This window comes from Emydura macquarii, unplaced genomic scaffold (assembly GCF_026122565.2).
Source record: "Emydura macquarii macquarii isolate MOO-44397 ecotype Brisbane River unplaced genomic scaffold, CSIRO-AGI_Emac_v2 contig_450, whole genome shotgun sequence".
Taxonomy (NCBI): Eukaryota; Metazoa; Chordata; order Testudines; family Chelidae; genus Emydura; species Emydura macquarii.
Window position 1 is genome coordinate 268,402 of NW_027130587.1, and position 13,885 is coordinate 282,286.

At 44.5% G+C, this 13,885-nt stretch overlaps 1 protein-coding gene across 1 annotated transcript in view; it reads right to left on the reverse strand.

Moving 5' to 3' along the window:
* Positions 1–202: 202 nt before the first annotated feature.
* Positions 203–13,885, reverse strand: part of MPO (myeloperoxidase) — a 53,789-nt gene continuing 40,106 nt past the window's right edge. Inside the window, exons 11-13 of the mRNA XM_067537658.1 lie at positions 12,105–12,342; positions 3,860–4,071; positions 203–2,201 (exon numbers count right to left, since the gene is read on the reverse strand). Of these exons, the coding sequence (XP_067393759.1) occupies positions 2,176–2,201; positions 3,860–4,071; positions 12,105–12,342 (476 nt within the window). The 3' untranslated portion in view covers positions 203–2,175. The remainder of the gene's footprint in view (positions 2,202–3,859; positions 4,072–12,104; positions 12,343–13,885) is intronic.

Here is a 13,885-nt window from a genome sequence, read left to right on the forward strand (position 1 = left end):
AGCCTCTGCTGCACAGGGACTCTGCAGAGCAATTTCTTTTCAGCATTCCCTACTTTGGCTAGTGCTGCAAGAGACACATGCCTGCTGAGTCCTTGCACAATACCTGTCCTCCCCCGTGTCTCCTCACTACTTACTGCACTCATTGCGTTGCTCAAGGGAAAGGAAAGTCAGCCTCTGCTCCACAAAGTATTTTATTGGGCGATGCGTTACACAGACAGTGGTTATACTGCAGGCATAGCAATTAAAGGTGCGTTTCAGGAGAGAAGAAGTCGTCAGTGGGATAGGCACGGAATGAGACTATTTGAACTAGATATGCTCTAATTCAAAGAGGAATTAATTCAGGGAAGTTATACAAAAAGTTAGTGTAGAGGATCACTCTAGTCCCTTTTAGCATTATAATTAATGAACCATTTCAGGTATTATTTCATTTCCAGTGAAAGAACGCTGATTTACATAGAAAGGCTCAAAGAAGAGTCACTGCCACCTTTATTGTGCCCAGCTTCCCACATAATTGACCTGGCTGTAATAAACAGGTTTCCTGCCACCCGGGGATGGTATCATGCTTCTGCTGCTTAGACCCAGAATCAGACAATTTTGATGACAGCAGAGTTCCAACAGAGAATGAGTTTCTGCTTCCGCTTTGCATATTCTAGTTCCGGTGAGATGCAGGGGCTATGCAGTAACTGAGAGAGGACATCATGCTCTGAGCAGAAGGGATGAAAGTCTTTAAGATTTAAAAATCAGAAGAGTCCCCTCTTGTGTAATGCTGAAGATCAACACTGAGGCTTGTGCCTATCCCTAACAATTACTGTTCACGTCCCAAGCACTCAGCTTTCACACAGATTCTATGCACTTATGCATGAGTTAATTAAATTAACTGAGGAATAAATGAAAGTGCCAGAGGAACAACACACTGGCTTTCCAAGTTCATATGGCCTATGTACTGGATAGCTAGGCACCAAATCACCTGCACATAGGGCTACTTTGCACAGTTCTAGCCACTTTAACTGGGCAAAGCAGCTCTAAAGCCAGTGGAGCCTGCCCCAGAGAGCTAAACAATTGTCAATTCACCAATTGCTGGGGGATTCCCCCTGCCTAAGAGAATCCTAGGGTGGAATGGAGGCTGTGTAATGTCTCCTATACCTCAGCTGCCAGAATGGGGATGGAGCCAGGCAAAAAGGGAGCATGGTTAAGACATCCTTCATTCCACTGGTCTTCCTCTTCCAGCTTCTCTAATTTTCAACCAGGACCTGTCCCATCACCCAGGTTTAGGGTGCAAAGACTCATGGCAAGTGCTTCTTCCCCAGGCCAGAGAACTGGGGCTATTGTGCCAATTTCCTTTCCTTTATGGTGCTAACACTAAAAGAGTGTTCTTGTTCTTTTGTGACTCCCATGGAATTTTACACAGTCTGTGCAATGACTAGGAATTAATGAGTTAATGTCTTATTTCTTAAATATAGACAATTTGCTGACTCACCATTCCAGGAAAAACAGAATGAGACGCATCTTTATTAGAAAGAAACCAGAGAACAATAATTAAATGGCATCATATGGCTGACAATCACTACTGTCTCATTCAAATGCACTCTTGGAAAATTAGCAAACCTTGTTTGTCTTAAAGGAAAAAATCTAGTGATTTGTTATAATAACTCAGACAGCAAAGCAGATTCTTAATAAATAAGAGATATGTTAAAAGTTCATTTCAGAGAAATTCCAGTGCATCAGTTGGACTGCCTTTGTATGCATGAACTGGAAACTCACAATAGCATCTCCCAGGAGAGACCCACTAGAATTATGGAAAATCTGACCAAAAGAAATGGTTCTGAAGGCAAAGCTGATTTAGGCCCAATTTGTGTGTGTGTTTCATAAGAGAGCAGCTTCCTGTCTGATTGTGAATTCTTTTGGTGTCATCTTAAAAAGACATTTTAGTGCTGTTCTCTGCACTGCAATGTGATGTTTTGAACATTTTCTATGTTGCACTGGAATGTCTTTTAACAATGCTCACTTTAATTTGGTTGCATCTCACTGAAAAGGCCTCATGCAAAAGAAAATCAAGCTAAACGATAGCAGTTATACCCAGGTACTCCAGGCAGCAAAAGTGTTAGACTGAATGTGGTGAAGAATCCTTGCCAGCAACATCCAGAATCCAGACCTCCAGAGAACCCTCAACATCCATCAGAAAGAGTCACCAGATGCTTCTTCTGTGGGGTGAAATGAGCAAGGTGTTAATAAAGCAGCAAAGGACACTGGGAGGCTGGGATTGCTCCCTGGGCAGGAGACGTTGTGTGTTTTATCTCTATGGGTTAAACCGGAACAGAGGGACAAGTGGAGATGCAGTAGGCTAAGGGGAGAGAGGCAATATATCTGCCAGTCGATGCCCTCATGCTCTGTGGAAGGTGCTCACCCTGCCCAGCTGAAGTCCTTCTCCAATTAACCTAGGCCAGTACTACAGAGTAGGACTCCCTCAGACTAAGTACAGGAGCCAACAGGTGGTCAAAGAACCCTTTGGAAGTGTGACTTTTAAGTCCGAGACATCTATCAATGAGAACTTTTGACACATGTACCGTGTCCCTCATTCTCCTGACATTTTAAACAGTAGAACCAAAGCATGCGAATCTACTGGACAGGAAGAGTGACAATTGGTTGGATGTCACAATGGCTCCTTGAGCAAGTACCTGGTTTGGTCTATAATCATAACCATTAGATAAACAGTAATGAATATGCAATCCCTTTGGGGTTTAGAGAGCATGACCCCTTTAAATCTTTGCCCTGAGTGGGGAGATGCTGATGGTTCCAGTAGGAGGAAACGCAGTTTGTGGGGGGGAGCAGAGAGAGAAGGACAGAGCGACAGGGTGTGTGTGTCTGGAGCTCCAGACAGAAGGGCTACAGCCAGCAGGCCCTCACAAAGTGAAGCAGCCAAGAACCTGCCCAAAGCCTGGGAGAGACAGAGCAGCTGATCGAGGACACCCTAGGACAGGAGCCAGGAGGAGCACTATGCCAGGGAGGAATCACCCGAGAAATACTTAGACCATAGAAAGGTCTGACAAGTGCTAAGTTTCTTAGAGGATCCACTTTAACATTAATTGTAACTCAGAATAATCAGCAGATTTACTTGTAAACTCTCAATAAATTTGTTCATGCACTCAGAGTAAGTGCTGAAGTCTGAGGAGGATATGGCAGATTTTCATCCTTGCTTTAAGTGCAGAACGCAGCTCAGTAGTAATAGTTCTACGTTGGCTGTGCAGAGCAGAGCCGGCTGTTAGCACATGGGCTCCAATTAGATACAGCTTAGAAAGAATCCTTTGGTGCCTAGCTCTTTTCAAAGGTCCCTTCTGGCCTTGGAATCAATGAAACTAGGAGAGTCAGGGCCAAATGGGCGCTGGTCAGCTCCTTCTTCCCAGCTTTGGCTGCCAGGCAGTGTGGGTAGTTTGGGGGACAGTGGCTGCCTGGGTGTGGTGCTCAATTTCTCTCCCACTATCCACTCCCCCAAGCAACATCAGCTCTAGCCTGCAGCAGATCTGTCTGGCAGGGAAGGAGACTGTCTGGGGTTTGTGGAGGCTTTTGAAGAAAAGGAGCTATGTAGCTCAGTTGAGAACCTGAGGGAGCTAGGTGCCTAATTTACATTGATTTTCTAGGCAGTTAAAGTATCTTAATCTGTTTAGGCGCTTTTGACATTCCAACTAGCCCTTATTTACATCTTTAAGCACCTAAAGGCCTTTGAAAATATGCCCCATAAGTATTTATCTAGGCTCCTAAATGCAGATGCAGACATGCACCTTTGAGTATCCTACTTGAAAATTGGGTTCCCCATGTTACAGAAGTCATTGAGTGCAAGCCAGCCAATTCTCTCTGTACCTACCTTCCCCATCATCTTTTGATCTCCAAGCTGAGAGGTCCAGCTTCTGTATCTGATTGCAGTTCACAAAGTCTCCAGGGTATCTATTGGCCTGGAAAATGTTCCTGGGGACCTCAGTAATGCGGGTGTTATCACAGATTACACGTGGCAAGCTGGTCCTTCTCAGGGCACCTCGCTGCTGGGGAGTGAAAATCCCAGGATTCTCCCACCAGAATCTGCCCAAAACAGGAAAACAGCAGCAATAGATTGTATCCTGTGGGGCTTTATAAACTCAGGACTATCGGCATGTCATCTCTGATGAAACACTGAGCACAAGCAAACCTTTCTGTTTGTGAGTTTTGTCACGAATAGAGCTTAAATTCCAGTGGCTAACTCGGAATGAGGAATCTACCCACCAGATAACTGGGATAGCTCAGCTTGCCTTGGCCATGCATTAAGAATACCATCAAACCACTGGGTCGACGCAGGTGCCAGCACCCTCCTCTCTGAAGCAGAAGATCAGCATGAGTTCAAGCCCTAGACCAGACTCAGAATTGACCCTATAATGCAGTAATAGGGGGTTTGCAACTGCAGAAGCTGATCCTTAGCCAGACAAAAGTTAAAGATACCATGTCACTTTCCAAAAGAGAGTCTTAGTCTGTGATTCCTCTTTCAATAAGACAGGTTCTTATCTCCCAGGCTCATGACAGCTAGTGCTAAGTGCACGACAGCTTCTGTGTTTGCCTGCAAGCTAATTGGCCAGATTATTGGCCCATCTTAACTCCCCTTTGGGTTGCCAGTGGGACAAAGATGTAGAAGGCAGAAGGAGAGGAGACCCCACAGCATGGGTTTTCACCCTGGGGGTCACAGCCCCCTTTTCCTTCCTATATTGCTAAACAGATAAGGGGCCTCAGTATGAAAATGGTTAAGAATCATGCCCGAGTGAAAGGGAAACCTCAGTTATCATATGGCATATTGATACTGGACGCTTAGTGATCAGTATGGATACCAGTGAGACACTGTATGCCCAATATGCACATCAATAAGGTTTAATGTGCAAGGTTTTTTATAAATATACTAGTTAAAACAAAGCTTAAAATTAACTACAATATATTACACTTACTCAACCTTATTGATCTGCAGATTGGGCGTACTATGTCTCACTGGTATCCACACTGATTACTAAGTAGCCAGTATCAACAATTGGCATCCCTGGGTGGGCTTGATCAGCTGTGAGTGGGACGGTCTTTGAGGTGAACGGTACAAGGGTTTCTCTCACTGCGTGTCAACAGGGTAGCAACCTGCCTGGCACGGTTCTCTGCAAAGCTGTATCTGGCTTCAGGAGGAGGGCATTATGTCCTTTATAGGCATATGTTCTGAATCAGGTGGTCAAGAGGTTGCCATTCCCACCTTCCTTTCACTAGAACCAGTCTCAGATATGGATGCTTTTGTAGATGACCTGGGAAAGAACCCATGGTCTGAAGGAGCATTTAAGGTTAAAACGGCATATACAGAATTAATGCTGCAGTGGGAACAATTTGTAGAGACAAAGCCTGTCCCTAACCATAAAAATAAACATTTGGCTGCTTTGCATGGACTTGAATCATTTTGTAAATCCCTTAATAAGGAGTTGGGGAAGTTGAGCAAAGAAAACAATGATCAGCATGAACAGCTGACGGCATGCCAAGGTCAAATACAGAAAGGGAAGACGCCATATGATTCTGCAGTTTCTTACTGTTTAACCCTGGCCACTTTGCTTTCTACCTCTCAGTGCAATGTAGAAATGTACAAAAAGGAGGTTAGACGGTTAGCTCATATCTGGGAAACGAAATGTAAGGATGCGCAAGCTATGGAACACATTGTCCTGGAGAAGAAAAAGAGGGACATAGTGAGACTGGCGGCCAGTCCCGTGCAGTCTGTTGGTAACAGTTGTCTCAGTGTACACAGCAATTGGCTGCTGCTCAGGGAATTATTGTTGCCATGCAGGCAGACAGAAATCTTGGTGGTGCAGAGAGTGTTGAGACACAGGGCTTTGTTTTGTCTGCCCTCTGTTGTGCAGAGGCTGTATGGAATAAGATCATGTCAGATCAGAGCATAAGACGTCCTTCTCTCTATGCTCCTGTCAGGCAGATAGTAAAACAGCTGGATGAGAATAATGTGCCGCGGACTAGTGCACCCATGGCTCCTGTGATTGTAGAGATAAAAACAAAGACTACTAAAAATAAAAATGAGAAGAAGAAGAAGAAAAGCATCACTCGCATCACCATCGCAGTAAATAAGATACTGAAACCTGAGCAAGTGCAGGCACTAAAAAAAGCCTTAGAGAATATTGCCCCTAACAATATGGTTACCTAGTTTGCACAGCTTATCACAGTGCCTCAGTTAACTTATAGTGATTATCACAGAATCATAAAAGATTAGAGTTGGAAGGGACCTCAGGAGGTATCTAGTCCAACCCCCTGCTCAAAGCAGGACTAACCTCAGCTAAATAATCCTAGCCAGGACTTTGTCAAGCCGCAGCTTAAAAACCTCTAAAGATGGAGATTCCACCATCTCCCTACGTAACCCATTCCAGTGCTTCACCACCCTCCTAGTGCAAAAATTTTTCCTAATATCCAATTACTCCTTGTTCTCTTATCTACTAACATTGAGAACAGCCTAGCTCCATTCTCCCTGGAACTCCCTTTCAGAAAGTTAAAGGCTGCTATCAAATCCCCCCTCATTCTTCTCTTCTGCAGACTAAACAAGCCTAGTTCCCTCAGCCTCTCTTCATAAGTCTTGTGCTCCAGCCCCCTAATCATTTTTGTTGCCCTCCGCTGGGCTCTCTCCAACTTCTCCACATCCTTTCTGTAGTGGGGGGGCCAAAACTGGACACAATACTCCAAATGAGGCCTCACCAATGCCGAATAGAGGGGAATAATCACTTCCCTCGATCTGCTGGCAATGCTCCCACTAATGCAGCCCAATATGCTATTAGCCTTCTTGGCAACCAGGGCACACTGCTGACTCATATCCACCTTCTTATCCACTGTTACCCCCAGGTCCTTTTCTACAGAACTACTGCCTAGCCAGTCAGTCCAAAGTCTGTAGCTGTGCATGGGATTCTTCCGTCCTTAGTGCAGGACTCTGCACTTGTCCTTGTTGAACCCCATCAGATTTATTTTGGCTCACTCATCCAATTTGTCTAGGTCACTCTGTATCCTATCCCTACCTTCCAGGGTATCTACCACTCCCCACAGCTTAGTGTCATCTGCAAACTTGCTGAGGGTGCAATCTACCCCATCCTCCAGATCATTAATGAAGATGTTGAACAAAACTGGCCCCAGGACCGACCCCTGGGGCACTCCGCTTGTGACCGGCTTCCAGCTAGACATGGAGCCATCAATCACTACCCGTTGAGCTGGATGCTCTAGTCAGCTCTCTATCCATTTTATGGTCCATTCATCCAACCCATACTTCTTTAACTTGCTGATAAGAATTCTGTGGGAGACCGTATCAAAAGCTTTACTAAAGTCAAGGCATATCACATCCACCGCTTTGCCCACATCCACAGAGCCAGTCACCTCTTCATAGAAAGCAATCAGGTTGGTCAGGTGTGACTTGCCCTTGGTGAATCCATGTGACTGTTCCTGATCACCTTCCTCTCTTCCAAGTGCCTTAAAATGGATTCCTTGAGGACCTGCTCCATGATTTTTCCAGGGATTGAGGTGAGGCTGGCCGGTCTGTAGTTCCCTGGATCCTCTTTCCTCCCTTTCTTGAAGATGGGCACTATATTTGCCTTTTTCCAATCATCAGGGACCTCCCCCAATTGCCATGAGCTTTCAAAGATAATAGCCAATCAAGCCTTGCTTTTAAAAAAATGTCTCCCATTACACACCTTCTTGGAATGTCCAGTAAATAGACACATACAAAAAATGAAGCAAAAATGGATACCTTTATAAAAATGTTATTGACGTAGTAGACCCTGGTAATCATACTGAGGTGAGCTTTCATCTGGAGTGGCAAGCCCTAGGGGAATACCCTAATGCCTATTTACAGCATAAAAAAATCCTATGGCAAGCTATGAGGTATAAGGCCCTTATGAACACAGCCTTTCATCTCATTTCGTAAAAGGGCTACATCTGCAAGTAAAAGTTGCGTTAGGTACTCTTCATTTACCAGCTATGACATGGAAAGCACTGTTACAAAAGGTCCGGCAAGTTCATTGACTAGTGAGCCAAGCCTTCCCTAATGAGCATCAAAAAAAAGGCTGCTGCTCAGACAGCAGAAAAAGTGGCTGCCAGATCACCTTTCAGAATCAAGGGAGTAAGAAAGATGATTCAGTCCCCAAGGAAGTTAACAGACGGTGCAGCCAAGGGCGAGGCCATGGGAGAATCGATCCCCTGCGCTGGGTACTTTGGAATCGAGCTCTCCAATATGCCCCTAAAGCCCTAATCAATGGCAAATCGAATAAGCATCTGGCTGACCTGATTTGCCAGACAAAAAGGGAGCCTCGTACTCCAAAAACATGTGCTGATGAGGGTCAATGGCTGACCCCACCTCCTGAGGAGAAGCCCTCGGAGGCATAGGGAAGCCAGGCATCCCTGAGTCCCCTGATACATACGTCACCTTTAACATCTAATAAATGGGGATGACCCACTATTTGGGTGGGTTTTGAAGAAGGGAACATGTTAATGATGGGGCCAGGGCACAATGTGTGTTACAGTGATTCTCGCTTGCAGAGCAACCCCTTGAGGTACCTTATCCACTGGTGCAAGTTAGAGAGGCCCCGAGTCTGCTTTAACTTGTGCCAGGATGCAGTTTGGCCCTTGGTAGCTCCAAGAATTGGAGTGGAGGGGAGAGATGGTGAAAAGCCACCTAGAACCCCGTCTGCAGGGCTTAGACATCAAACTAAAGAAGAGGAAGAAGAGAAAATAGACGCAACTGAGTAGACTAGACATCGAAGGAGAAAATATGGAAAGACTTGGAGTGGAAGAGATTACAGTCAGAGCATAAAGGTGTGGGGGGTGGTGCATAGTTCACCTGTAACTCCACCACTCCTGAGTTATGCAAGTCACCCCATCACCACACAAATAAATCCTTTCATGGATACAGTGGGGATGTAAAGATACATCATTATATGCATATATAAACACAGGGGGTAACATTTTCAAAGACGCCAAAGGGCAAAATAGAAGTTGGAGGCCTAACTCACTTTGGCACTTTTGAGAATTGTGCCTATAACCATTGACGGATGCCCCACAAATATTGTGGGGGCCTGCCCACTTGGCTCCAGGGGATGGAGTTAACCCATTCTGGACCTCAGTTTTCGCATCTTTGGAGTTGCTCCAAGAAAATCACCTTTTCTCTTGCTGAGACTCAGGCCACAGATTACAGCAGTTTTTAAAATTTTCCCTGTATTCAGTTGAACTGCTGTTCGAGCACAATCCACTAATGCTTGCATAACCATATAAAAATAGTTCTTTCTGTTGATGTACTCTGTGGCAGGATCAGCTGGTGTCAAAATAAGGATATGCGTATTATCTATCATCCTTCCACAGTTTGGGTACCCCATTGATGCAAACCCATCGACTATGTCCTGCACATTACCAAGAGTCACAGTCCTGTGTAGCTGGAGACGGTTAATGGCTCTTCACGTTTGCATGTCAACAGCCTCCACTGTGGGTTTTCCAAGTCCAAAATGATTTCCCACTGACCAGTAGCAATCTGTCATTGCAAGCTTCCACAGAGCAATCACCACTCGTTTCTCAACTGTCAGTGCAACTCTCATTCTGGTCTCCAATGGCACCAAATCCAGGAATGTGGCCTTTCACATCTGAAAGTTCTGCAGCTGCTGCTCATCATCCCAAACCTGTATTACGATGTAATCCCACCAGTCGGGGCTTGTTTCTTGGGCCCAGAAGCAGCACTCCCCTGTCTGCAGCTGCTCCATGAGCACCATCAACAACGTTGAACTGATTTTCGCTATGTTCCACAGCCATCATTCCTCCATAAATTGTCATGTCCCCACTAATATAGTTCTACCTTTGGCTCTGCCAATACTAGAGGAGCGTTGATGCTCATGACAATGGTGCAGAGCTGTGTGGCCTCCATGCTTCTGGCAAAGACGGTGAACAGTGAGAAGTGCTGTGTTGCTTGTGGGATTTTTTAAAAAGGTGCAAAAATTATGGGATATGGATAGCATTATGGGATGCAGAAAGTTGCATGATAGGAACTTGACCCCTTGCTCCCAGTCACTCCTGCATGACTTGTTTCTGCCCCACCATGCATTGACAAAATTTCCCAAAAGATAGTGCCAGACAATGTTGAGTTGCACACTGGGATACTTACCCATAGTGCATTGACACAAGCACTCCTGGCAAGTACAACAGAGGTGACACAGGAAACCCAAGTATGTACACGCACGAGCAATATGCTAGCTGTGATGCCTTTCTGACACATAACTTGTGTCAACCAAAGTTGTAGTGTAGACATGGTCTTAATTTTTTAACTTTAAACTTTCAGACCAGCCATGGGCCATCAGTGAGGAGAACCACCATAAAAGAAATCTGGTAGAAATCTGATTTGCAAATAAAGTCATAAGCAACTGAACAGACAGAAAATGAAAGAGTTTGCATGGCCCCAGATGGGGAAAGGCAGTTCCAAAAGTGCACAAATGCCAGCTAGCCAAATGCCTTCAATAGTGGCTATTGATTTGGGGAGCCCAACCTCAGACCCTCACAGGCCTGTTTTTCAAAGGTGCTGAGAATTCAAAACTCCAGTTAACGTCAATGGGAGGTGAGAAAGCCCAGGCCAAAGGTGTCTCAAATTGGGATCAGTTGGGATTATTGGACCTAAACATTAACCATAAACTCAACTGTGAAAAGCATGTGAAAGTTCATAGGATGCCACAATAACCTATGATTTGTTGCCTGTCAGAAAATTAACCATGAAAAACAGTTCAAGTTGTTTCCAATAAATGAATGTTATGGACAGGTGCAAGAAACCCAGACAGAAAAATTGAATTAGTCCAAACATAAATGACCTACTGATGTAAGTCAAAGACTGTGGGGAGATCATACTTAGTAAACAAAGAAATGTGGGAACAAAGTTATCTATGCTAAGTTTGGCCTTGTGAATGTAGAGTTAATTGGTGGACCCAATAATGAGGATAAAATATGCCACCTACTTTTACTTCTTTTTCGGGTTCTTAAAAAGAAACTTTGAAAAAAAGGAATCATCTTCCACCAGCTCATGTCCTGACTGGCCAGCATCGCAACCCGTCTAGACTCATCTCATGGCAGCTTCCTTGACGGCTAAGGGACTTTCTTCCCAAGAGAAAACCTGGCTGGCCAGTGGCCTCACTCTGGTTAAAGGAACTTTGTTTTCCCCATCAGTGCTCAGAGTCACCACGTTGTCATGCTGAGTTGCCTTCTTCCTCCCTTCCCCATCTTTCTTCCTATTCTATCTTTCATTCTCTTGGCTTTTCATTGAATCCTGAAATCTGCAATACTGCATTCATCCAAGCCTGCCTTGGCTAAGGAGGAAAAATCCAAGCAGAAAGTGAACCAGGGTCCAACCAGCACGTGTCATGGTTGACTTGCCAGCCAAAGCATCCACTGTTCCAAAAACATCAACAAAAGCCATATGTCACCCATCTTTTCTATCCTGTCTCTCCTCCACCTTGGTCTGTCAGCAACAGGATAAGTGAGTGTCCTTCACATGTCAGGACTGACAGTAAAATTAACCCTTACCTTTTCATCAAGGAAAGGTTATTAATGAAAAAAGAGACTCAATTTTGAGTCCAAAAGGAGAGAGACTTTGATAGGGTCTGACTGAGTTTGTTTTGCATAATCACTCAACCACAGTTTCAATATAAATGCTTGTTTTAATTCCTTGGTTTTTCATGAGGGTGGGGAGGGTTGGGGGATGTAAGATAGAGAAAGTATCAATAAACTTTCAGCTTGAATGAATGCTTTGGGGCATTTTCCAAGTAACCAAGTAAAACCAAGGCCTCTGTGAAAATTGAATGTTGAACAGTGAAAGAATTTATAGACACCTTTAACGCTTTAGGCCTTTGAGAGCAATATCAATACAACAGATCCCCAAAATGGAGGTACCAGAATCCTTTTTAAAATGCTGTCCTAAGTGAATATGTACATTCCCAGGAAGGAAGAAAACTTTTGGAAAGTGATGAACCAAACCACAGCTGGAGCTCACATTCAGCCTCCCCCAAAACCAGCCTTCTGCCCTTAATCACTGGGAGTCCTGTCTTTGTATGATCTCTTACCTGTCCCCATCTCGCAGGTTCCTGAACTGAGATCCAATGATGCAAGCCAGGAGAGGCCCCACTCTGCCATTGGGAACAAATGGCTCCGCGAGGGCCCCGATCCAGATGTCGATATTCTCTGGGGTCCCGTACAGGTCTATGAACTTCCCGGCCAGCTCAGAATTCCTCAGCACTGCAGAGAGCTCAGCTAAGTTGCTAGGTTGTGAGAGCCCACAAAACCGTCTCCAGGCGTTATACCCTGCAGAACCAGAGCAGAGCAGTCAATACCTCCATCTGCCTCCCATCTGTGCTAGCAAGTTACTCTTCTCTTGCCGGGGTGACCCAGTCACATGTTGTTTCTTGTTTCTAGTGTATTTGAAGACTTTTCTAAATCTCTCCACTTAATGTCCCTGTTCTTTGTGTCAACTCTTTGCCACTTTAGTTCCAGTTTGTACCTTACCTGGCATGGTCTGTATAGTTCAGGCAGGACGTCCATTCTTTAGATAACGCTGTTTTAGCCATAATCCTTTCTTACCGGGCACCTTTTACTCTTTGTTTGTTTTTCTGAATAATTGTGTCTCTCTATGGATGCTTCAGTTACTTCAGGCTCCCTTTACAATTTAAAATTCTAATATATTCTTCTACCCGCCATTAACCAGAACAATCTTTGGATGTACAGACAGGGGAATATTGAGCGTGACTAGTGAGGTGCTGCCATCTCTGAATACATCACTGCTGAAACACTGTATCCAACGCTAGTCTCCACACTTCAAAAAGGATATTGAAAAATTGGGCAGGGTTCAGAGAAGAGCTACCAGAATCATCTGAAGTCTGGAAAGCACAGTTTACACAAAGAGATTTAAGGACCTCAATGTATTTTACTTATCAAAACAAAGATTAAAAGACTCTGTAATCTTGGTCTATAATTTCCTATTTAGAGAACATACCTGACATTCGGGAGCTTTTTGTTCTAGTGGATAAAGGCAAGACAAGATCCAGTGACTGGAAGTTGAAGTTAGACAAATTCAGATTAGGAATAAGTTGCAGTTTTTAACAGTGAGAATGAGTAATGGACCATAGCTACAGATTAGCCAGGGAGGGAGTATATCATCATCAGTGAGAGGGTTTAAATTGGGTGTCTTTCCAAATGTTCTGTTTTAGTTCAGCGACCTGTTACTGAGTCCAAGAGTGTTTCCTTACATAGCAGGGAAGAATTATTCCCTCAGTTGCAGGAATGACAGGGTGATGTTATATGGACTGTGTTATGTTGGTCAGATTAGATCCGAGAGGTTCCTTCTCAACTTGAAAACTATGAATTTATCTTCACTTTCCTCATAATTTTGAAGTCTGTCCTAACAAAATGCTACCCTAGCAAAGTCACTTACACTGACAATGTCAGCCTCCTTGGCCAGTGATCACTGTTAGCCCAGGAAGGTCCTACACTCCATTGTAATGTTATTAACTCCTGTCTGTTACTGAAGACTAAGGGCTCATCTGCACTTAAAACACTGCAGCTCTGCCCCGGTGGCACTTCAGTGAAGATGCTAGCTACACCGACAGGAGGGCATCTCCTGTCAGCATAGGTGTTCCACTTCCCCAAGAGGAGGTAGCTAGGTCTACACCAGGGGTTAGGTTGGTTTAACTATGCCGCTCAGAGGTGTGAATTATTCACTTTCCTTTGTGACATCATTATACTGACCTAATTTCCTGGTGTAGAACAAGTCTGAATGAGAATTGCTTCTTTTGTAGGCACCTAAACAGGCTGATCTAAAAAGGTATGAAATTGCTTCTCCAAATCATTC